Source organism: Salmo trutta, chromosome 14, assembly GCF_901001165.1.
Source record: "Salmo trutta chromosome 14, fSalTru1.1, whole genome shotgun sequence".
Taxonomy (NCBI): Eukaryota; Metazoa; Chordata; class Actinopteri; order Salmoniformes; family Salmonidae; genus Salmo; species Salmo trutta.
Window position 1 is genome coordinate 12,785,675 of NC_042970.1, and position 26,134 is coordinate 12,811,808.

General features: G+C 40.9%; 3 protein-coding genes across 4 annotated transcripts; 2 read left to right on the forward strand and 1 right to left on the reverse strand.

The window, feature by feature from the left end:
* The first annotated feature begins 2,831 nt into the window (after window positions 1-2,831).
* Window positions 2,832-12,636, forward strand: LOC115207420 (60S acidic ribosomal protein P2). The gene is made up of 5 exons (XM_029774487.1): window positions 2,832-2,935; window positions 9,492-9,615; window positions 9,760-9,808; window positions 11,895-11,987; window positions 12,193-12,636. Exons 2-5 carry the CDS (start codon window positions 9,493-9,495, stop codon window positions 12,267-12,269), a joined length of 342 nt encoding a protein of 113 aa, XP_029630347.1. The 5' UTR covers window positions 2,832-2,935; window position 9,492; the 3' UTR covers window positions 12,270-12,636.
* A 3,055-nt stretch (window positions 12,637-15,691) lies between these two features.
* On the forward strand, window positions 15,692-20,061 carry LOC115207422 (uncharacterized). Its single transcript, XM_029774488.1, has 5 exons — window positions 15,692-16,304; window positions 16,563-16,841; window positions 17,549-17,672; window positions 18,052-18,162; window positions 18,614-20,061. The coding sequence occupies exons 1-5, from the start codon at window positions 16,076-16,078 to the stop codon at window positions 19,179-19,181; spliced, it is 1,311 nt and encodes a 436-aa protein (XP_029630348.1). The 5' UTR covers window positions 15,692-16,075; the 3' UTR covers window positions 19,182-20,061.
* Window positions 20,062-20,221: 160 nt separating this feature from the next.
* On the reverse strand, window positions 20,222-25,109 carry LOC115207423 (uncharacterized). 2 transcript variants are annotated; one of them, XM_029774489.1, is made up of 6 exons: window positions 24,974-25,109; window positions 23,952-24,594; window positions 22,611-22,715; window positions 22,359-22,420; window positions 21,760-22,041; window positions 20,222-21,402 (listed from the first exon to the last, which is right to left on the reverse strand). In XM_029774489.1, the coding sequence occupies exons 2-6, from the start codon at window positions 24,583-24,585 to the stop codon at window positions 21,355-21,357; spliced, it is 1,131 nt and encodes a 376-aa protein (XP_029630349.1). In that variant the 5' UTR covers window positions 24,586-24,594; window positions 24,974-25,109; the 3' UTR covers window positions 20,222-21,354. The 2 variants fall into 2 exon arrangements, with proteins under 2 accessions (XP_029630349.1, XP_029630350.1); XM_029774490.1 differs by having other exon boundaries at window positions 25,053-25,100.
* Between the last annotated feature and the right edge of the window lie 1,025 nt (window positions 25,110-26,134).

A 26,134-nucleotide genomic window follows, 5' to 3' on the forward strand; every position in this document is an offset into this window, starting at 1 on the left:
GAAAGCAAGCATAAGAAGAGGTAGATCTGTTCTAGGTGCCCAATTTCTATGCTTCCCTGTCTTAGGTTTCGTTTTTGCGTCTTACTTTCGGTTTTGTAAAGCAGCTTCAAACAGTTGAAAATACAATATTTTTGGTTATGGAAAATATATTTCACAGTGGTTTAGATAGTACAATGATTCTCTACACTATACTTGCTTGTTTTGTCACAAACTGGAATTAAGCGAACTATTAGAATTTTAGCAACCTGAAAATGGAGGAACGATTTCTGCATAGGTCATCTTCAATGTACATATTATGTGAATTGAAATCTCGTAGCGTTGCCTCTTCTTCAATTCTCTTCAATCTGAATAGTCTCTTAATCAGTGATGTAGTGGTAAACTCTGATCGCTAATTTTTCCGCAAAAGGTGGGTAAACTGTCAAGCAAAAAAAAAGTAGATAAAATACGTTTACTTCCATTTACCCTCCACTACACCACTGTTTTTAATCTCTTATATCTTCTTAATGAGGTGTCCTGACCTCACTAATCAGCCTAGAAATTTCTGCCCTACAGCCAGTCCAACACAAGCTGTCCCTGGAGACGCTTGAGCTCTGACATAGAGAAAACAAGACAGTATAATGCATGGGTGAGATCATAATTGATTCTAGTTGGAAAACAACCATTCAAAGGATAAACAAAAAATAAGCCAGACAACAACAGAAGAGGTGACAATGGAAGCTAAGCTATCAGAGATCCGAGAGTGCTGATTGACAGACTGGATACCAATCTTTAGCGAGGACACTTAAGCAGTATTGGTGCTGTAAAACTATAATCTCCAGACGCTCTGCATTTCTCTCCGTCCCTCATTGTTCTTCAGTTTTCTGACCATTGAAATCTCAAAAACCTGAAATCCTAAACTAGAGGACTTAGGGTGATTCATAGAATCTCCTGATAGAGGAAGTCTTAAGAGAGATGGCACAGGGAGACGGGCTTGCTGAAGATGAGAGGGAGATGGTGGCCGAGAAACCGTTGGGGGGGTGACCGAAGAGGAGGCTGCTTTGCTACAGGCCTTGGGGGGGGGGGGGGGGGGGGGGGGGACCGGGGAGGCCGATGCTGCCTTGCTACACTTAATCCGCTATGCCGAGACCCGCAACGCCGTGCCCAGGGATCAGAAGACCTGCCAGGAGAAGATTACCTACTACACTTACTGCTGCTTTCTTGTCTTCCTCGTCACATCTGTCATCTTCTCCCTCTTTCTGCTGTTTGGGGAGTTTATTAACAAAACGTGGTGGGTGTCAAACTGATATAACATTAAGGTGTTTTTGTTCAACTTTGCCACATACCTGTTCACCCAGGAGGAAAGGAAGGAGATGATTGAACTGTAGGCCAATTGGACAGTATGACCACGACAAAGATGCCTAGCACATCCTCATGATCACCCGAGGATCACCACACCAGAGATTATGATTTGTCAGTAGGCTACTTTGCTTTGACAGAAATATTTGAAATGTGATAAATTGTTCTGTCTGTTTGGAAATCCTGTTTTCGTTAGTTTCTGATTGTGCGAAATTTACATTTACATTTAAGTCATTTAGCAGACGCTCTTATCCAGAGCGACTTATGTAATCTGAAGTCCAAGATTGTCAATTATTCAATAAACTAAACTGTGCGTATTGGTTATTATTCTTGGTTATTATTCTGCGGCATAGTTTATGTTTGATAGACTCTTTTTTGAGTGGCGGTTCTAGACCATTTCAACTGGGGGGGGGGGGGGGGGGGCAAGCTGGGGCCAGTTGTACTGTTAGAGGGGCCAGTTACATTAGACATTATTGTTGTCATATCGTTTTCTTCACTGCATTGCAGGCAAAAGACCATGTTCATAATGCAGATGTATGTGGTACGATACTGTTGTGTTCCGCCTAAAGCCGTCCCTCTAGAAAATGTGTGGGTTAAATTAGTGATCCGCGTTGCCACTGTCTAATAACTGATGTAAAAAAAGAAAGATAGCAAAAATGTGTTATGTAAAAATTATTTTATACTCCACATTTAGGGGGGCCACAAGGGGGTCCAAAATTGTTGTCACAGGGGCACTGGCCCCCCCAGAACCGCTAGTGGATATAGGTTTCCCATACCAGAGATGGACTATTCTGGATATGTACCGGTGCCAGTTTCACCAGAGAGGAAGAGGTGAAGCGAGAGGGTTTACTCTACACAATATCTGTTCATGAAAATAAGACTAAGAAGTGAGGATTTTTTTATGAGGATCAATGAAAAGGGTCGAATTTGTTCAACAACAAAAAAATGTAATTGCTACATAGGTTTATTTGATTGAATAGACGTTTCAAAATGGTTAGGCTGTTAGTATTCACTGATATAAGTGGGCTCACGTGGCATTTCGGCAACAAAAAAAACGACTTTATATCTGAGTAAGCATGTCGGTCACAAGCGTATACCTGACCTTTCATTGGCTAGAATGGTCCCATCTGCTCTGGCCTTCGACCGCCTGCCTTCCATCTTTAAATACATGTATTTCCATTGTTAGAGTGGTCACACGATTATCTTGTCGATTTATTAGATATTCTTTGGTTTCATACGAAACTAGCCTACCCCTAGTCTGAATCACACATTACAAATAATCATTTAATTTCGTCATGGCTTGACTTATTGCTGGACAAAATGTGCTGCTGCTGAAAATCATGTTCATAAAAACAAGTTTTAGTCCTAGCTATGTCGCGAAGAAATTGAATTAAGAAACTATTTACCGTGGTAATGTGTTCATACATACCGACACTTCATTCGTCAGGCGCATCTCGTCCAAGGTGATTTTTTTGGACGAGGCGTGATGATGGGCCAATAATATCTGGGCACTGCAAATTACTCTATCTTCCGGTTACGACCCTCTTTCTCTTCCGGAAGATTCAGCGCGACCGACGTTTCGTGTCTGTATAGACTTAAAGTAAGTTAAACTATTTAATACGTGTTAGACCATCAAAACGGTTTCAGTATTATAGCTCAGATGTTTTAATGTGCAAGTATATGATCAGAATCCATTCTGTACAACCAACTGCTCTTAAACGCAAGTAAAACTAAATGCATGCTATTCAATCGATCGCTGCCCGCACCTGCCCGCGCGTCCAGCATCACTACTCTGGACGTTCTGATTTAGAATACGTGGACAACTACCTGGGTGTCTGTTTGGACTGTAAACTCTCCTTCCAGACTCACATTAAGCATCTCCAATCCAAAATTAAATCTAGAATCGGCTTCCTATATCGCAACAAAGTATCCTTCACTCATGCTGCCAAAAATACCCTCGTAAAACTGACCATCCTACCGATCCTTGACGTCATCTATAAAATAGCCTCCAATACTCTACTCAACAAACTGGATGCAGTCTATCACAGTGCCATCCGTTTTGTCACCAAAGCCCCATATACTACCCACCACTGCGACCTGTACGCTCTCGTTGGTTGGCCCTCGCTTCATATTCGTCGCCAAACCCACTGGCTACAGGTTATGTACAAGTCTCTGCTAGGTAAAGCCCCGCCTTGCGCTCCAGCAGGTATATCTCACTGGTCACCCCCAAAGCCAATTCCTCCTTTGGTCGTCTTTCCTTCCAGTTCTCTGCTGCCAATGACTGGAACGAACTGCAAAAATCTCTGAAGCTGGAGACTCATATCTCCCTCAATAGCTTTAAGCATCAGCTGTCAGAGCAGCTCACAGATCACTGCACCTGTACATAGCCCATCTGTAAACAGCCCATCTATCTACCTACCTCATCCCCATACTATATTTATTTCTCTTGCTCCTTTGCACCCCAGTACCTCTACTTGCACATTCATCTTCTGCACATCTACCATTCCAGTGTTTAATTGCTATATTGTAATTACTTCGCCACCATGGCCTATTTATTGCCTTAATTTACCTCATTTGCACTCACTGTATATATACTTTCTGTTTTCTTTTGTTCTACTGTATTATTGACTGTATGTTTTGTTTATTCCATGTGTAACTCTGTGTTGTTGTATGTGTCACACTGCTTTGCTTTATCTTGGCCATGTCGCAGTTGCAAATGAGAACTTGTTCTCAACTAGCCTACCTGGTTAAATAAAGGTGAAATGAAATGTTCCACGTTAACAAAAAAAGGCGTGTGCAAGTTTTGCTAGCTTTATGGAAGCTAATGTCAGCGTTTGCTAGATCACATGACACCATTGCATGAGCACCAATAATTATATGGAAATGGTCACAAGAAAGAAAGTGTTGTTTTTAAACTTTTTTTTATATGTTCATTATTTTATCATTATAACGTTCCGTTGAGTGAATGTTACGACACAAACGCACATGAAATTAACGTTTTTTTGTTGTTGTGATAACTGGTTCATTGCATCCGCAGTGGAGCCCAGTTTCTTAATATTACCATCTGTCCCAACTGTTTGCCGTAGTTTTGAAGTAATCGTGGGGAAAAAAACAGATCTTATTTTAGGGCATTTTTCACCCTGCCAGCTTCTATTAGTTCTATTGAGCACCGTGGCACCAACTCGCCTTCCGAACATTCTATTTCCAGCCCATTGTTCTACTTCACAAAACGTGCCCACATTAAACTCATAGGCTTACCTCAAGTAACTTATTATCAACAAGGCTAGTTGGTGAGCAAGTTCACTGTTCGCCTGGGTACACGTTGTTGTGACCTCCTTCAGAAGAAGGTGTAAACCTAAACAAACCGCAAGTCCCTGAACGAAGTTTCAAGATGTGGCGAATTTAAACAGCCAGAATACTTTTTTTATTTATTTAGAAAACCATTAAAAAAAAATGTTTTGTTTCTAAATGGCTGCTGGATAATTTGATATGTGTCAAAATGTGTTCATTAGTAGGCATCAAATGGAGCAAATGGAGGGCAGGTTCACAGAGTTGCAAACCAAATGGATAGGTCTAGCTCATTGATTTGCAGATCTGACACTGTTGCTACCTCAGATTATGGCCACAGGGAGGAGCAAGAGAGCTATAAACAATACAGTTTTTTACCTTAAAAACCCTAACCCTAGGTATAACCTACTTAGCCCTAGTCATTATCTGAGGTGCCTACATTCCAGCACAGGCGAGACAAACAGGAAGGCCTCTATGGGGTAATGCTTGGTGTTAATCATTCGCGTGTGGAAAGCAATGCAGAGACAAACGGAGGGGGGAAAAGAGAGGGAGAAGAGGTCTACGAGAGTTAGGGAAGAAGAGGGTGAGCTTGAGTCTGATAAAAGGGGAGATGGTTTGTCAAAGAAGAGTGGTAGAAAGTGTAAGCAGAGGGAGCTGAAGACAGGAGGAGAAAGGGAAGTGAATGAGGGTGAAGTATTGGAGGTGGTAGGTGCGGTAAAGTCATCGGAGACTGAGGTATGCACCGAGGATCAGGATAAAGAAGAGTCTGACAGTAGGAGTGAAGTTTATGGACAAAGTGGACTCCTGCCTTTTAGCTGATCCATTTGGGGTTTCACGGGTGGGTGAAAAAAGAGTGGTCATGTGGAATTGGTGAGGGTAACCAGAAGTGGTCTAGTGATAATTGTTTGTGTTTCTGTTGGGCAGAGGAAGAATGTGCTCAAAGTAAAACGAATGGGAAAGTGAAACGTTTCGTTCTCAAGAAAAAGGCACTAATGAAAGGAGTGATAACTGGGGTGCGGTAGATATAAACGTTGAGGTCAAAGATTCCCGGTGTATGTGATGCTTGTCGTTTGATGCTATGCAGACAAGGTGGGGAAACAGAAGTCATTGTTCTTTTGAGTTTTGATGTTGTCTTTGCCTGACAAAGTGAAGTTATCCTGTATGAGCGTATGTGCCGAATACATTACGTTGTTACAGGTGTCAAGCTGATGGGCAGGTGGCAGCAGTGTGTAGAAGGGAGGTTCCAAGGTGTGAGAAATGTGCAGAAGGGCACGAGACAAAGGAATGTGTAATATTTGGGAAAGTAGTAGAATGTGTTAATTGTAGGGGTGCCCATGGAGCTGGGGATCAGAAATGTCCTGTGCGGGAGGCAGGTTGAGCTTTCCAGGGTTAGAGTAGAGCAGAAGTTGTCATATGCCTAGGCAGTGAAGAAAGTAGAGGAAGATGGGTTAAGGGAGAGGAGTGGTGAGAGTAGTAGAGATATACCAGTACAGAGGGATAGGCCAAAAAGTGAAATAAGTTTCAGTAAGATTGGATTTTTAGTATTTAGAGCGATGGTTATTAATTGTACTGCAGGGATGGATCGGAAGTCTCAGAGAATTGAGGTTGTGGTGCCAGTTGCAGAGAGGTATGTGGGTGTGCAAGACTTGACCACAGAAGTTACAGGATGTGTTAAGTGGTGATGGCATGAGGTAGGAATAAATATGTTTAATTAGTGGCGTAGAGGGGTGTTTTATTTTATATAATTTTGACGTTGGTGAGTATAGTGTTAGATTGTAGGGTATTTATTTAGTAAATGTTTCTATTTCAAGTAAAGTATAAGGGAGTTGTACTCCAGTCTAGTAGGTGGAGGTAATGCAACAAATTGGATGCCAGCCGCCGTTAAACCTCATAGAAGAATAACCTATTTTAGCCTTTAACCCTAACCCTATGTATAACCTTTAACCCTAATCCTAGGTACAACCTTTAACCCTAACCCTTGGTATAACCTATTTTAGCCTTTAACCCTAACCCTAATTCTTGGGTAGGGTAGCCTATACTTTTGAAAAACTATTTTTGTATAATATTATGTTAGTAAATACCATTATTGTACAAAATAGCATTTTTAGTGTTATGTTTTTAATCAAAACCAATGCAAGCGTTTTGCTATTTTTGTATTTTTCAAATGTGGTTTGAACTGTGTGTGACTTAGTAACCTATATGTGAATTTCCAGCAATTGGCTGGGATAGGTGGGGCAGGTTTGAGACTGATCTCAGGAATTAATAAGAAAAAGACACTTTATTTCTTAGCTGCTTCACCAATGTCTTTATGTTAATTAATACCTTTTAATTGCTAAATATTTCCAATAGATGGCAGCATAAGACATAAGACCATGAAGCATCAATTATAGGCTGTAGCAGCAATATAATTGACATAAAATAGCATGCAACCAAAGACTATATGTCCCATGATTTTCTAAAATGGTCACTCATTACTTTACAGGTTGCTATTCATCTCGTATTAGGCCTGTGTTGCTTTTGGGGAGCAAAACAATAGTGACTACAGCAGGTATTGAACCCTGGATAAATAATCACAAGACAGGTGCGCTAACATCAACCCTAGTAGACATGTATTACACTAACAGAGCTTTTTATAGCATATTATGAGTAAACATCCTAGAATAGAAAAGACGAGTCTTTCTTCCAGCTCGTCAATAAATTACATCATGCAACCCTTGCGGTTAGCAAATTTACCTCAACGTGCCCCTCGATTGCGCGAGAAGTCAGAGTGCTCGCTGCTGCCTAGCGCACAAGCTTTTGGCAGGACTTTGTTGAATTGGCTACTTTTGCGAGAAGGCAGAGCGGGTCGATGCTGGTTGATGAATTTGACAGTGAATGTACTAGGGAAAATACGTTTTGTTGACCAGAGGTGACAGAATTAATGTTCAGCCTTATTGATAAAAGTTATAGTAATGAAGTATATTTTCAAAACATGAGAATAAAAACAAGTAGTAATAACATGAATCATTATATTACTTCACAGTAATCTGTTAAATGCATGTTCAGTCCTTCCTCTTGCGTTAGAAGTGTGGAAAGGGACAGGAAAAAAGCACTCGCGGGATTTTTCTTGTGAAGGGAGTATCCAGGGAGAACGAATCTTCTGAAATTTCATTTATGGTCTTATGCTGCCTTCTATTGGAATTATTTAGCCACTGCGGTAGTAATGAATAAATTGTATATCCTTACCAAACTAGTAATTACTCAGAATTGGAAAATATACAATTTTCTAGTTCATTTTATCACTTACAACCATAACTATTTAAACCATAGCAATGAAACTGACAAACACTATACATTTAGTTATATAAAAATAACTTTATTTAGATGGGCGACATCTGCAAAAGTAACACCCCCTTAACATATAAACACAGACACTAAAATGTGCTTTTTTTTAATATAATAAATCTGGTAGCTCTCAAAAGAGCCTTTTTTTGCTGAGCAGTTTGTTTTCTTGCTCAAGAGTACATCGACAGATTAACCTAGTCTGTTTGAATCTCCGAACTAGCCACCTTTCGGTTACTGCCCAACGCTCTTAACCACTAAGATTACAAACCACACAATGTTAAACACAAAAAGGCAAATGGTAGTAGATAAATGGTAAACTGTTTAAGTAAGTAGGGGTATGTATGTATATTTTGCCAAATTTCTGTGTGTGTGTGTGTGTGTGTGAGTGTGTATATTTTTTTTCGAGTCCGACACCATTTTAATCAGGATAATTTCCTTTGTATTGATGTAAGATTGGGCAGTGAGCTCTGCGGTCATCAAACACTAGCCTTTCAAATATCAGAAATTACCCATTACTGTTGGAACTCTGAGGACACTCTATTGTTTCCCTATGGGAAATTCTACACAGACATGTCTGTATTTCCCCAAATATCTCACAATGTGTGTATTTACATTTTTTTCAAGTTGGACACCATTTTTTAATCAGGAGAATCTCCTTTTTGTAATGATGTAAGGCTGGGCAGCGAGCTCGATTGTCTTCAAATGCTAGCCCCAAAATACTTTTTGCCCTTTGAATCCTGAGCTCCACCCATTGTTTTCCTATGGAGAGGCATGCCGGTCTATTTCGCCAAATATCTCACAATGTGTATATTTAGATTTTCAGGTTGGATACCCATTTTAATCAGGAGAATCTCCTCTTTGTAATTATGTAAGTTCGGGCAGCGAGCTCGGTTGTCATCGATCACTAGAAAATAAATAGTCAGAAGCCACTGTTGTCTCAATTCATTTTTTTTGTTCATTATTTTATCGTTAACGTTCAATTTTGTAGGACCGTTAAAGGGGGGGGGGGGAGTGAATGTTACAATGACACAAACACATTGTGTAGCTCACTGAGATATTGACCTTGGCCTGCGCCAAACCTGAAGTCTGGCAGAACAGTAGTATTCCTTTTGGCAACGACCACATTTTCTTGATATGGGAAAATTAAATGTTTGCGTTTAGTGACGCTGTTGGGATTAATTTGTCAATCTATACAAAAAAGAAACCTTGTTGGATTATAAGATATCAAGAACAGTAAACACCTGGTATGTGTTTTTTCTTAGCTCCCTTTTGTTCACAGAATAGCATGGGATTTACGTTTTAGACACGGTAAAGTTTAGAATCAACAATACTTGAAGTTGAGGTAATTGTAACGAAATGACACGTAAAAAACAATAATATTTATGAAATAATCATAGTCGTTAACTAATTTGGCTACTCCTATCCTAATATAGACCTGGATAGTATGAATATCCACAGAGTGCATTTCAAGTAGGCCAATATTTAATAATCCAACTAACATTTTTTTTTTTTTTTTTTCCCCTTCTCCATCCTCCTGCTTGCAGAATGCGTTACGTGTCCGCTTACCTCCTGGCTGTGCTCGGTGGCAACACCAGCCCCTCCTCCAAGGATATCAAGACCATTTTGGGGAGTGTAGGAATCGAGGCCGAAGATGAGCGCCTAGACAAGGTATGCCTCCATTTAGGGCGATGCTGTCTTGTATTTTGAGAAGATGAACTGAGTTACTTTTGTGTACTTCGACGCTATTGCAGGACAAAGGCCTTGGTTTACATAGTAACTGGTGATAATAAGAACCTGAATTTGTCTCCACAGGTTGTCAATGAATTGAATGGAAAAGACATCAATGAAGTCATGAACTCTGGTGAGGCATTGTCCTTATGTCTTTGTTTTGACTCATGAATTCATACATAATTATGCCAGATTTACACTATATGGCCAACCCAAACAGTACTGTTGGCTGTTCTGTATTATGTCATGTTTCACGGTTTGTGTAGACCCCAGGAAGAGTAGCTGCTGCTTTTGCAACAGCTAATGGGGATTAGAGGTCGACCGATTATGATTTTAACGCCGATACCGATTATTGGAGGGCCAAAAACCGCGCCGATACCGATTAATCGCCCAATTTTTTTATTTATTTGTAATAATGACAATTACAACAATACTGAATGAACACTTATTTTAACTTAATATAATACATCAATAAAATCAATTTAGCCTCAAATAAATAATGTAACATGTTCAATTTGGTTTAAATAATGCAAAAACAAAGTGTTGGAGAAGAAAGTAAAAGTGCAATATGTGCCATGTAAGAAAGCTAACGTTTAAGTTCCTTGCTCAGAACATGGGAACATATGAAAGCTGGTGGTTCCTTTTAACATGAGTCTTCAATATTTCCAGGTAAGAAGTTTTAGGTTGTAGTTATTATAGGAATTGTAGGACTATTTCTCTCTATACGATTTGTATTTCATATACTTTTGACTATTGGATGTTCTTATAGGCACTTTAGTATTGCCAGTGTAACAGTATAGCTTCCGTCCCTCTCCTCGCCCCTACCTGGGCTCGAACCAGGAACACATCGACAACAGCCACCCTCGAAGCCATGTAGAGCAAGGGGAAACAACTACTCCAAGTCTCAGAGCGAGTGACGTTTGAAACGCTATTAGCGCGCACCCGGCTAACTAGCTAGCCATTTCACATCGGTTACACCAGCCTAATCTTGGGAGTTGATAGGCTTGAAGTCATAAACAGCGCAGTGCTTGAAGCACAGCGAAGAGCTGCTGGCAAAACGCACGAAAGTGCTGTTTGAATGAATGCTTACGAGCCTGCTGCTGCCTACCACTGCTCAGTCAGACTGCTCTATCAAATCATAGACTTAATTATAACATAATAACACACAGAAATACGAGCCTTGGGTCATTAATATGGTCGAATCCGGAAACAATCATCTCGAAAACAAAACATTTTTCCTTTCAGTGAAATACGGAACCGTTACGTATTTTATCTAACGGGTGGCATCCCTAAGTCTAAATATTCCTGTTACATTGCACAACCTTCAATGTTATGTCATAATTACGTAAAATTCTGGCAAATTAGTTCGCAACGAGCCAGGCGGCCCAAACGGTTGCATATACCCTGACTCTGCGTGCAATGAACGCAAAAGAAGTGACAAAATTTCACCTGGTTAATATTGCCTGCTAACCTCGATTTCTTTTAGCTAAATATGCAGGTTTAAAAATATATACTTCTGTGTATTGATTTTAAGAAAGGCATTGATGTTTATGGTTGGAGCAACGTGTACCTAAGCGATTATATGCAACGCAGGACAGGCTAGATAAACTAGTAATATCATCAACCATGTGTAGTTAACTAGTGATTATGATTGATTGATTGTTTTTTATAAGATAAGTTTAATGCTAGCTAGCAACTTACCTTGTCTTCTTACTGCATTCGCGTAACAGGTAGGCTCCTCGTGGAGTGCAATGTAAAGCAGGTGGTTAGAGCGTTGGACTAGTTAACCGTAAGGTTGCAAGATTGAATCCCCAAGCTGACAAGGTAAAAATCTGTCATTCTGCCCCTGAACAAGGCAGTTAACCCACCGTTCCTAGGCCGTCATTGAAAATAAGAATGTGTTCTTAACTGACTTGCCTAGTTAAATAAAAGTGTAAAAAATAAAAAAAAATTGGCCAAATCGGCGTCCAAAAATACAGATTTCCGATTGTTTTGAAAATGTGAAATCGGCCCTAATTTATTGGCCATTCCGATTAATCGGTCGACCTCTAATGGGGATCCTAATAAAATACCAAAATTACCAGTACAGCTTGGTTTGGCACCATCGTGTGAATCAGACTTTGGTCTGTAGATTGCATATAGGTGCAAATGTTGTCAAATTACCAGTCACTGTACAATCTAAATGACCTGTCAATTAATTACTCCTTTGCTCTTTGCAGGTCTCTCTAAATTGGCCTCCGTGCCAGCAGGTGGTGCTGTGGCGGCTCCTGCTGCTGCTGGGTCTGCTGCAGCTGGAGTTTCTCCTACTGCTGGTAAGCCATCATAGTAGGGAGTCATTAATTTCAATGGACTGAAACACGTTTATTTGAAATGAATTGCATGAGAAGACACATTGAGGAAAACGCTTGATATTTTAAATGCACTTTGATTATGTATATGTATTTCTGGAAATTGTCAATGTGTTTTGGGGATAGGCTCCCAAATACGAAACTAACCTATGTTTGTGTGTCTGTGCAGCGGAAGAGAAAAAGGAGGAGAAAGAGGAATCTGAAGAGGGATCTGATGATGACATGGGATTTGGACTCTTTGATTAATCTTCCTTCCGTTAGAGGTTGAAAAACCAATAATAAGATGGAAATGGTTAGAAGAAAGCCACTGTTGTCTTCATTTTTTTTTAATATGTTATTTTATCATTAACGTTCAATTTTGTAGGACCGTTAAAGGGGGGGGGGGGAGTGAATGTTACAATGACACAAACACATTGTGTAGCTCACTGAGATATTGACCTTGGCCTGCGCCAAACCTGAAGTCTGGCAGAACAGTAGTATTCCTTTTGGCAACGACCACATTTTCTTGATATGGGAAAAGGTATTTTGCGTGTAATGACACTGTTGGGATTAATTTGTCGATCTATGCTAAAAAAGAAACCTTGTTGGATTATAAAATATCAAGAACCGTAAACACCTGGTATGTTTACATTTTTTTCTTAGCTCCGTTTTATTCACAGAATAGCATGGGATTTACGTTTTAGACACGGTAAAGTTTAGAATCAACAATACTTGAGGTAATTGTAATGACTATTGTGTGTGCTTTTTGAGGTAGTCTCAACTACGTGTTTATTTGTACAGTGAAGCTAGACCTTTTCATTTGGCTTTATACTCCAGCGTTTTGGATTTGAGATCAAATGTTTGAGGTGACAGAACATTATATTTGAGGGTATTTTCATACCTCTGTTTTAGCATTTGGAAATGAAAGCACTTTGTGTAAATGGGGGTGGCAGGTAGCCTAGTTGTTAGAGCGTTGGACTAGCAACCGGAAGGTTGCAAGATCAAATTCCAGAGCTTATAAGGTAAAGATCTGTCGTTATGCCCCTGAACAAGGCAGTTAACCCACTGTGCCTAGGCTGTCATTGAAAATAAGAATTTGTTCTTAACTGACATGTCTAGTTAAATAAAGCTAAAAAATATATATATAGTCCCCCCCATTTGAAGGTGTCAAGTATTTGGATGAATTTACACTGAACAAAAATATAAACGCAAGAAGTCCCATGTTTCATTAGCTGAAATAAAGAATCCCAGCCATTTTCCAAATGCACAAAAGCTTCTCTCATTCTGTGCACAAATTAGTTTACATCCATTAGTGAGCATTTCTCTTTTGCCAAGATAATCCATCCACCTGGAAGGTGTGGCATTTCAAGAAGCTGATTAAACAGCGTGATCATTGCACAGGTGCACCTTGTGCTGGGGACAATACAAGGCCACTTTAAAATGTGCAGTTTTGTCACACAAAACAATGCCACAGTGGTCTCAAGTTTTGAGGGAGTGTGCAATTAGCATGCTGACTGCAGGAATGTCCACCTGAGCTGTTGCCAGAGAATTTAATGTTAATTTCTCTACCATAAACTGCTTCTCAAGTCGTTTTACACACAGACCATGTGGAACCACGCCAGCCCAGAACCTCCACATCCGGCTTCACTTGCGGGATCGTCTGAGGGGAGTTGGGGGGGCACAACAATCTGAAACACAACTAAAACAAAGTGGAAATGCATCCAACAAGTTTGTAGAGTCACAAGCTTGATATAGTCGATGCATACTAAACTTTTGACTAAATTGAATAAACTAAGTTCATTTTTCTAAATACTTACGACAACTTCAAAATGTGGGGAATTCATTTTTAATGTTAAAACCGATGTATGAAAATATCCTAAAATAAAAGGTGACATTCTTTGCTGTCGCCTCATAACATTTGATCTCAAATCCAAAATTCTGGGTTATAGAGCCATATTAAAGGTTTTACTTCACTGTCCAAATAAATATGTAGGGAAGTGTATCTGCTTCACCTAGCTAGTAGAATACATTTTGTTTACTCATTTCCTATCGCTACCCCAAAACAAAAAATACTTTTTGGTCATGTAGCATATGTGGACACCTGCTCGTCAAACATCTCTTTCCAAATTCATGGTCATTAATATGGAGTTGGTCCCTGCTTTGCTGCTATAACAGCCTCCACTCTTCAGGGAAGGCTTTCCACTAGATGTTGGAATATTGCTGTGGGGACTTGCTTCCAATCAGCCACTAGAGCACTAGTGAGGTCGGGAACTGATGTTGGGCAATTAGGCCTGGCTGGCGGTTAGTGTTACAATTCATCCCAAAGGTGTTCGATGGGGTTGATGTCAGGGCTCTGTGCTGGCCAGTCAAGTTCTTCCACACCGATCTCATCAAACCATTTCTGAATGGACCTTGCTTTGTGCACGGGGGGGCATTGTCATGCTGAAACAGGAAAGGGCCTTCCCCAAGCTGTTGCCACAAAGTTGGAAGCACAGAATTGTCTAGAATGTCATCGTATGTTGTTGCGTTAAGATTTCCCTTCACTGGAACAAAGGGGCTTACCCCGAACCATGAAAAACGGCCCCAGACCATTATTCCTCCTCCACCAAACTTTACAGTTGGCACTATGCATTGGGGCAGGTAGCGTTCTCCTGACATCTGCCAAACCCAGATTCGTCTGTCGGATTGCCAGATGGTGAAGCGTGATTCATCACTCCAGAGTCCAATGGCGGCGAGCTTTACACCACTCCAGCCGACACTTGGCATTGCGTATGGTGTTCTTAGGCTTGTGTGCGGCCATCAAAACCCATTTCATGAAGCTTGGAAAGATGGCATCCTGTGATTGTGCCACGTTGAAAGTCACTAAACTCTTCAGTAAGGCCATTCTACTGCCAATGTTTGTCTATGGAGATTGCATGGCGGTGTGCTCGATTTTATACACCTGATAGCAACTGGTGTGGCTGAAATAGCCAAATCCAGTAATTTGAAGGAGTGTCCACATTTGTGTATATATAGTGTATTTGGACTCAAATGTCACTGATACGTACTTGACCTGTTTGCTTGTGAAACTACTACTCTAACACGGAGGCCAAACTGGCTGCGAGCGTGCGCTATCGTGCATGAATTTATTTAGTCCCCCCACACCAAACGCGATCAAGACACGCAGGTTAAAATATCAAAACAAACTCTGAACCAATGACATTAATTTGGGGACAGGTCGAAAAGCATTGAACATGTATGGCAATTTAGCTAGTTAGCTTGCACTTGCTAGCTAATTTGTCCTAGTTAGCTAGCTTGCTGTTGCTAGCTAATTTGTTCTGGGATGTAAATATTGAGTTATTTTACCTGAAATGCACAAGGTCCTCCACTCCGACAATTAATCCACACATAAAACGGCCAACCAAATCATTTCTAGTCATCTCTCCTCCTTCCAGGCTTTTTCATCTTTGAACTTATATGGTGATTGGCATCTACACTTTGATAGTATTACCACGACAACCAGCAAAACAGTTAGTCTTTCAATCACCCACGTGGGTATAACCAATGAGGAGATGGCACTGGATACCTGCTTCTATAAACCAATGAGGAGATGGGAGAGGCAGGACTTTCAGCGCGATCTGCGTCAGAAATAGGAATGACTTCTATTTTAGCCCTTGGCATCGCAGACGCTCGCGAGCAGTGTGGGTGCAGTAATTGAATAACATGGATTTCTAAATTTATTTTGCGATGCTCGCGCACGCGACATGTCCGGTCTGGTCAGCATGTTTTAACTCTGCTTGGTGTGCTGCATACAGCTCCATGCAGATCAAGTCCCCATCTGACTCCTGTATTCCACCTGTGTTATATTTTGCTGTATTTGGCATCTTTAACAATATCTAAGGTGGACGAGAAATGTTCTACTGCCATTCATGACACAGCAGTGACATCTTGTGGATAAATTGAATACAATATTTCATTTCGTACACATTTTCTCTCAGAAGGTGGTTGAAAATGGCATTTTTACAGACAATGCCACTTACAAAAAAAATGACCCCAGAATATCTACTCAAAGGTTAAAAAGTAAATACATAAATATGAAACTGTTGCCAGGGAATTTCAAGTCATGGTGTCCACTAAAAATAGTTTCACCTTGCAACATTGCAGTCTGGCAGTCCGAACAGTGCCTGGTCAAACGTCCCTGTCCAGTGTCCACTCCACACTGTGCTGGTTGGGGGAGGAACTCGACCCAATTTCCCCTGCTCCTACTTCTCTCCTTGTGCCTGTATCTATCTCTCTGGAAAATGAAATATGCTAATAACAGAGGCAAGTGTTACCCTTTAACTGCATGCATGACACAATAAAAGTGTGAATAGCTTTTTTTCTTAACTAGTTGTTTGCTTTGAAATGTTTAGGTACACTGTACACTATAAGAGCTTTGTGGACGGGATCCCTTTGTTTTGAAGACAAATGACCTCATCGCTCTATGTAATGAGATTCATAGTGGACTGATGATAGCTGTAGTTATTACAATGTATAAATAGACCAGAGTCAAAAGTTCAACCAAATGAAAATGTGTTGCAGATATGAAGCACCCTCTAGTAAGGATGAGAAACGTTCATTCCCAGTCCTCTCTGGGGAGTGACACCGACTCGCAGCCTGTCCTGAAAGAAGAGGAGGAGGAGGTAACACTAGAGGAGGAGAAAGAGAGGGAAGAGGAGAAAAAAGGGGACGTATTGACGGACTCAGAGCTGGATCCAGAGTTGCCTGAGGAGTATTCCCATGGCCTGGAGGACCTGAGGTGGAACCTGAGCTCTCTAGAGAAGGCTGTATATCTCAGCCTGCCACCGTGGGTCCAGAGAGGTATGCATGACGACACCACCCACACCACATCACCATGTCATGCTACTGCTGTGTTGTTAGTGGGCATTTAGCCACAATTTCAGCTGTCCCTTAACCATGAAGCCATGCCCAGATGGGTGAGACAATTATAAACGTTGCTCAATAGTAAAACACAAAACATTTATCTCTCACATTCAAGTGTTGTTTTATGGTTTCTTCTCCTTTGACAGCCAAGACTGTTAAAATATCATTATAACATTAAGTTTTATTTGACAGAGATTCACCATTGAGACCAGGGTCTCTTTCGCAAGGGAGCCCTGCACATACAATTCATAGACAAAATCAAATCAAAATCAGATAGGACAAAAACAAACTAAAATTCAGCTCAACAAACAATCAAGAAAAACAGCCACATTCCTCAGCAAATAGTTCCCCAATTAATATTTTAAATTGCCTGAGCAGCATCAGAGCGTCTAATTGCAGTGTACTTTAGGATTTACCTAATTTGGGGGAGATCTGAGGAACCTCGAGAGTTAACCAACCCTGTGAGTGGGTTTGGTATGTAATGTTTTTTTTATACTATAACAACACAGTTAGGTAAGTTGGAAGCTTGTGTAGTAGGGCTTTGTAAACAAAAATGAGTAATTAATTGATCTTCGGCACTTTAATGGAAACCAGCCAACCTTTTGACACAGTTGTGGTTGTCCTTCTTTTGTCTACTGTTTCAGCATTGCTGTGCAACCTCATGGCTAAATGTGGTGTAAACAACTCATTCTTCCCAGCCCGTCTGCTGTCCTACCTGCTGCTGCCCTACATACTGCCAGCCTCTATCTTTCTCCATGTCAACTACAGGTGATGCTCAATACTAGCGTCTATACAAACAACCATATTGAATTTATCAAAAGAACAAAGAAAACAAGTCACATTACCCCACGGACTATAAAATGTCCATCAATCAAAACATGATAGCATAGTTACTATGACCTAACACCATTAAAATAAGCATAATTATGGAAACTTTCATAGACATGTCCGGCGATTTCCAAGGGTAAACTTATCTGTGAACTGATAGTGTTTACAGTACATATTCTGCACAGTCTACCCCTTAGTTACATACTGTAACTATGGCTCTTTCTGTCATGCTTGTGTTCATACCATTTGTACATTTGTGTCTGTATGTTTTTTTTGTTGTTGCTTCAACTTGTGTGTACATGGACTTTACATCCCCCAGGGTGCTGTGTTGGCTCCGCCAAGTCCCAGGGAAGTGGCTGTGGCCGGGTGTCGAAATGGTTGTGCCATTCCTTCTAAAGCTCTCTCACCCCAGGAAGAACCTCATGCACAGGTGAGACGTGACTATCAGATCGTATCAGCTGTAAGTCAGCGATCCCAGTTACTAGAAATCATGTGCCACACAAACACCATGGTGTTCTTGGCAAGAGCATCCCAATCAGGTTAGAATTGGTTGAATCACCATTTGTTATTTCAACATACTTTCTGGTTAACGTATGATATCAACGTGGTTAGTGAATCATATTTCAGTAGATTTTCTTGTCAGATTAATCCTGACATCAACAAACTTGACTACAGGGTTTCTAGGTGTGGTTCATTTTAAACTGTGGGCAATTATGTATCAATCAAAATTGAATGTTGATCTGCCATTGCCCGGTGGTAGCTCCTGTCTGTCAGACATGTTTGTTTTAATCTTTCTTCTACCAAGTACATTTCCATAACACTTTCTGTCAGGCTAGTGCAGCCAGTGCTCTGTCTTACACTCTGTTTTGTGATGCTTTTAGGTTGTGGCCCTCTGGTCCTGTCAGATTTTGGCCTGGTGTTCCTGCCAGGTTGTGGCCCTGCAATCCTGTCAGGTTGTGGCCCTGCAATCCTGTCAGGTTGTGGCCCTACAATCTTATCAGGTTGTGGCCCCTACGCTTTCTGGCATCTACCAAAGAAACACATACACAGTTTAAGAGTGCAGAGGATCCTCCTCCACAGCAGCGCCGTCGCTCCGTCCTGCGGTTCCAGCTGTCCACCACCAGCACCCATTACACAACCGAGACCCCCAACACCCCAACCGAGAGCCACCCTGACCCCCTGGGCTTCTGCCTCCTCTTCAACCTGGAACTAGCGATGGACAACCAGCCCAATCAGCCCAACAACCAGTCTCTACTCCACCATAGCGAGAGGCTGCTGCCACTGGAGTATGGCCCCTGCATAAAGGAAGAGGCCCTGGCCTCCCCACACATCTCCTACATGGGGGTGGAGGAAGAGGAGGAGAGGATCTCTCAGGGAGGGGATGAGGTGGAGGAAGGGTTAGCTCTCCTCCGCAGCCTTCCTGTGGAGTGTGCCAATACTGGCTACTAATGTTGGCTGACTTTAGGGTCAGGACTTTTTCCCTGATCGGGTCACATGGTTAGCAATGTGATTTTCTCAGCAAATGAATAGCAGACTTAAGTCTGCCTGTATCCAATTCACAACTAGTTTGTACTTTGAAGTATAATGTATGTTGAACCAGATTAGTGAAGTCGACTCTCATGTGCCGCATGAGGTAGTAAGCACAAAAGCTCTCTTTCTGCTACGTTCTTCCATTCTCACTCCAGGATGCACAATGACTGGAAGGAATGATGATTAGGGTAGAGTCCCTCTTAGTCACGTCACATAGTCAAAACAATTGCCTCATGTCCCTTATCAGCTGACTTCCAGGTAAAGTAGTAGGTATTACCTTATCAGCCGACTTCCAGGTAAGGTAGTACTTATATTGTATTAGATTTACGTATTTTAAGAAATTGTATATGCAGCGCTTGAAAGAGACACTGGTCTCAATGGCGACTCCCTGATTAAATAAAGGTAAATAATGTCCACAGAACATGTATTGTACCTCAACTAGTTAAATCAGATTACTTTCAGGTATTTGATTGCGGGTATTGTTCATCAAGTGAGTGACAGTCCTATGAGTGGGGGGCTACCTGGCAGAGATGAAAATATCATCTTGAACGGAAAACTCCATTCGCCCACTGGCAGTAGGAATTTACAGCCTTGGGTGGCGGCAAATAGCAAGCAGTATTTTTTCCCCCTATCTGGTTATTATCAGTGTTTGATAGGATCCTAATAAACACCATTATTTTGTTAGCTGAATAGTAATACCTTTAGATTGAGACAATGTTAAGCCTTTTCTCCTTGACCAACTGTTTTGCTGGGGTTGAGTGGAACTTAGTTCATTTAAATAAAAGTAGTTAAATGAAAAGGCTCTGGCTTTCTCTTTCTTTCTCAAAGCTCTGGCAGTTTCAAGAATTCAGCTCTCTTTCTTTCAGAGGACAGTTTGGCCATTATCTAAACTAAGTCAAATGCTGATACTGTATCAACCAAGGTACCATCAAATAACGCATTTCAATCAGTAGAAGTAGTGCTTTTTAACAAAAACATAATTTATTCATGTAACAAATAGTGTGAATGCCAGCATACACATCTATATAAATGTCATATTGTTCATCAGCAGTTGTTCATCCCAAAACAGGTAAACAATGATGAAACTAAAGATTGTACTGCCAATAACGATAATTGTTTTTTTTTTAAAAAGTTAATAGAAGTATGCTGCAATTTTCATGTAATTGCACTAATACTAGTGCACTGTGTAAAGTGCTGGACAATGCATTGCATTATTACATAGCCAGATACAGTTTTGTAAAGTGCATTCTATCAAATCTGTAAAACATTGATATTGTAGAAATAATATATACCATTTAGCAGACGCTTTTGTCCAAAGTGACTTACAGTCATGCGTGTATACATTTCACATATGGGTGGCTCCAGTGGGAATTGACACTTGGTGTTACAAGCATCATGCTCTAACAACTGAGCCACACAGGACCACAGTATTAGAGAAAATATATTTCTACCACCTGGAAATATTGCTACATAAATAGTTTGGATCAATAGCTTGGTTTTCTTATTTTCTCACATCTCATAAGTAGAATCCCCAGAAACAATGCATTACTCTAGGGTTACTGTAGGGGCCTGTTTCTTAGTCCTGGTTCTGTGGACTCAAAGGGGTGCACATTTTAGTTTTTACCCTAGCACTACACACATCATGTCACTAATCAACTCATCATCAAACCTTTGATTAGTGGAATCAGGTGTGTATTGCTAGGGCAAAACCAAAAATGTGCACCCCTTTGAGTCCACAGAACCAGGATTAAGATACCCTGCTGTAGGGAAATAACCAATGTACCTTGTAGCAAGTACATGCAGTTACAGTAGGCTACATAGTACTTACTATCACTAATTCAGATAAGTAAATACAGACAGTCCATAGTGGATATATTTTACTTACTAACCTGTACACATAGTAGTTATTTAGATTACCTAGTGTAGATTTACTGGTACAAGGACTACCATAAGTGGCTGTCATGTGGTGTTCCCTAGGTGACCTGCCTCTGGGTTTTATTTGTGTCCCAAGGGGCACTACATGTGCTATTACAGTACTGAGAATGTTTACTTTCCCCTGCAGTAGTTGGTCTCATTTGCGTGTGGTGGTGCATCAATGATTAGGACCATCCTGGTTATACAACGTCTGATCTGGATTAACCTGTAAAGCAACACAAATGCCATTAGAAACATATGTGATCTTCCTTGATTCACCTGCTAACAGCACTGTGGTTAAAGGTACAAAACAGGTTTTAACTTGTGTGTTGGGGGTGTTTCTGTGTCACAATCCCTTCTGACCTCTAGTTTAGTTTATACCACATGAGGCTGCTGAGGGGGGGAACAGCTCATAATAACGGCCTGGAAACCATGTGTTTGATGCATTTGATACCATTCCACTAATTCCAGTCCAGTCATTACCACGAGCCTGTTCTCCCCAAATAAGGTGCTACCAGCCTCCTGTGATTTACACATAATTACATGCATTTGAATTAAAAGAGAAAACAGGGCTGACTCTTACCTCTGGTGTCTGGGTGAAGCGGTCCTCTAAGTAGCGGTTGCCCAGGCCCATGATGTGTCCTGTGGATTGTCTGGAGAGACAGGCCACCCTGGCTGTGAAGTCCAGAGTGAAGGCCAGCTTGACCAGCTCCGGGGCATTGACGGGCCCGGGCCCAACACTGTGTGGTGTCTGGCGGCTCTGGCCTGTAGGGGTCTCTGTCTCCACATACGTATCAGCTAACTGCTGGAAGGTACTGTAGGACAGCTTCTGGAAGAATGTGCTCAGGCTGGGGTTCTCCTTTAGCTACGGAGAGAGCAGGACAGACTTTCATGAGTGATCACAGAATAATACATTACTATCCATGAGGAAATAGCAAGTTTAGCCTGAAATCCAGACCAGTTTTGTGCTAACATTTCACTCCTTGTACTCTGTGCCATTTACCAAACCTGTTTGGCATAGGATACTGATTACAAGGGGTGGAATGTAAGCACAAACAGACTGGTACCCAGGCTATAGCAAGCTATCCTGGACGTGAAAGAAGCATTGAGTGTCAAAGATAGACTTTGTGTTAAGTTTCTCACATACATTCATTTTTTTTGTTGTAGTTTATGAACACAAACCTTGTTATCAATGACGTCTCCTTGCTGCTTCATCAGAACAATTAACCTTTTGATGACGTCCTCTGGAAGAAATGGATAGAAAGGGTCAATAGAAGTCTACACAGTTGTAACAGATGTGTGATGTGCTGTATTACATGGCCTTTACAGTTTTATATATAGAATGCTTAGGATGCTATTGAATGTGCGATTTCTATTATGATTGGATAAGACATCAATACACATGAGAACATTGCTTGATGATAAGCTACTTACCATCTGTAGAAGCTGTGTCTGTCTCTTTCTCCTCAGACACAATCTTCTCCAGCTCTTCTGACACTTTCTCATAGTACGAGTCTGTAAGCACCACACTCACAACCGCTGTAGATAGTAACAAGTAGCAGAGTATTTTTTTCATGCAATAACTCTCTAACAACAGGACTACCAACTAACTCTCTACCAACTGGACTACCAACTAACTCTCTAATAACAGGACTACCAACTAACTCTCTAACAACTGGACTACCAACTAACTCTCTAACAACTGGACTACCAACTAACTCTATAACAACTGGACTACCAACTAACTCTCTAACAACTGGACTACCAACTAACTCTAATAACAGGACTACCAACTAACTCTCTAATAACAGGACTACCAACTAACTCTCTAATAACAGGACTACCAACTAACTCTCTAATAACGGGACTACCAACTAACTCTCTAATAACAGGACTACCAACTAACTCTCTAATAACAGGACTACCAACTAACTCTCTAATAACAGGACTACCAACTAACTCTCTAACAACTGGACTACCAACTAACTCTCTAACAACTGGACTACCAACTAACTCTCTAATAACAGGACTACCAACTAACTCTCTAACAACTGGACTACCAACTAACTCTCTAATAACAGGACTACCAACTAACTCTCTAACAACAGGACTACCAACTAACTCTCTAACAACAGGACTACCAACTAACTCTCTAACAACAGGACTACCAACTAACTCTCTAACAACAGGACTACCAACTAACTCTCTAATAACAGGACTACCAACTAACTCTCTAACAACTGGACTACCAACTAACTCTCTAACAACTGGACTACCAACTAACTCTCTAACAACTGGACTACCAACTAACTCTCTAATAACAGGACTACCAACTAACTCTCTAATAACAGGACTACCAACTAACTCTCTAATAACAGGACTACCAACTAACTCTCTAACAACTGGACTACCAACTAACTCTCTAACAACTGGACTACCAACTAACTCTCTAATAACTGGACTACCAACTAACTCTCTAATAACAGGACTACCAACTAACTCTCTAACAACTGGACTACCAACTCTCTAATAACAGGACTACCAACTAACTCTAACAACAGGACAACCAACTAACTCTCTAACAACTGGACTACCAACTCTCTAATAACAGGACTACCAACTAACTCTAACAACAGGACAACCAACTAGGGCCCAATTTCCCAAAACATTGCTAAACTAAGATTATCCACAAAATCCTGTTTGAACAAAAGGACCATAACAACAACAAAAACAGTACTGTGTGTGATGTTTGGGTGCATGCCCGCTCAAACCTACATTCAACTCCAGTTATTTCTGTAGTGTTGGCCCTGTTCCGAGCCGATGATCTCCTCACAGACCCTCTGAGGCTGTCACTCTTTATTTTTCTCAGAGGTAGTCTCCTCATGGAGCGCCATTGCTTTTTTATGGATTTGTTTCCTTGTGACTGTCCAGCAGTCTCTGTACCAGACTCATGCTCATCTTTCTGGTCACTCCCCTTCTTCGAGAAGAAACCCAGAAAACTTTTCCAGAGAGAGGGCCTTTTGGTCTTCTTCTTTCCCTCTTTAGACTTATTCTCCAGTTCAGTAGACGCATCAATCTCAGGAATATCAGCAGGCCCTGGGATTTCTACAGGAGCCACATTTGGTATAACAAAGCCCTCGTGGGGTGGTGTGCTGGTAGCATCGCCCTTGTCAAGTTTGCTGGGCCCTAAGGTGACCAAGGAGTCCATAGAATGCCGGTGGACTCTTCTGCGTTTCTCTGACAGTGTCACCCACTTCCGAGGCTTTGTTGGTGACCTCTGGTCCTCACATGTCCCATCACTTAAACTGATGCTGCGCTTCACATACACTTCCAAGAGGTGACTGGTGTCCTTGCGGCCAAGAGAGAGCAGTTGGGCCTGTTTGGGCATCTTCTTTTCTGTAACCTCCATGATAGGAATCTACAATGGATAATGCAAAATTAGATACATTTTTTTTCATTACCGTAAAGATGTCTTTCTTTCGAACTTTATGATATGTCACAATTGCATAATTGTCTTGGATATGGTTGTTTTGGTTTCACTTGTAAAATAGCCTAAAGTAAATATTCCGTTTACATTTTCTTAAATACGGCTAAACCAACGATTAAACACAGCATTGGGTGCCCAAAAAATTGCATAACAGTTCTCTCTGTTCGTGGTATTTCACCCAATGCTGATCTTAGTTCTTCCTGAACATTAACAGTAGCCTAGCATTACCACTTCAACTTGCAATTTCCCATGTGAATATGTCAGTCGACAACATTAAATATAATTGAATATCATACAGTAGGCTACTCACTTTTTCACTAACTGTCTTACTGTTCCCTTCCCGATAAATGTGTTGATTTCGACGTGTTGACTAGGTGAGATATTCTTACCTAAAAATGACCTCTTCAACAAAAACCCAGTTTAGGACATATAATGACGCTATGGTTTACGCCTCCTTCTTTACCGACAGCCTATCACCACCCGTCATGCAGGGCAATGGCTGGCTGAAGTGTAGCAGGTGAGTAACGCCTCCAGTTCAATGCGTCATATGATTTCTCCGCAACGGTAGTTTAGGGCTTGTTTACGGTTTCGGTGTTGTCCTGCTCGTCCCAAAAGGGGAAATTACGGTATTGGTTTTAGTTAACCTGAAACACACACACACACACACACACACACACACACACACACACACACACACAAACACCCATAAACGCAAATACACACACACACACACAGTTGATGCTGCTGTTCTAATATATACTATTAATTCTACTACCCACTTTAAATATGTAAATCCATTGTAAATCCAGTCCATTATTACTATGCATACTATCTCTTCTGCTACTTCTACTACTTCTTATTTTATTTCTTTACTTCATCATTGTTATTATTGATGAAGGATTTATGTTCTGCATTGTTGAGGGAGCTAACACATAAGCATTTCACTGCACCTTTTATACCTGCAGTAAATTGTGTATGTGACTAATACATTTGATTTGATTTGATTAATAAAATAAGGCTACCCCATCAACAAAATAACATTCATATGGCCTATATAATAATGCGGGTTTAGTGGCATATGTGACTAGAAACAAAAACAGAATCCTCATTCTCTTGTTTTATGATTGACCATACACACTGGGCACAGTCAAATCAACTTTTATTACTGTCAAAGGCAGCAATAAAGGCTGCCATCACCATTTTTGGACCTCTGTAGTCAAACCGGTAGCCTACTGATAAGAACATTTGTTGACTGCAGGGAAAATGTGAGTAACTACTTTGTGGGGCATTTGGACTTTCGGTTCAGCTGATAATATATTACCATAACCTTTAGGTCTGGAGAAACACAAAAATACATGATATATCATTGTGTGCTCTTTTTGGGGCAGGTGTTTGTGGTGGCATGATGCTATATGTTCCAACCTTGACTCAGGGTCATTCTGCATGTTCCCAAGCAGTGCTGTGTTACCTA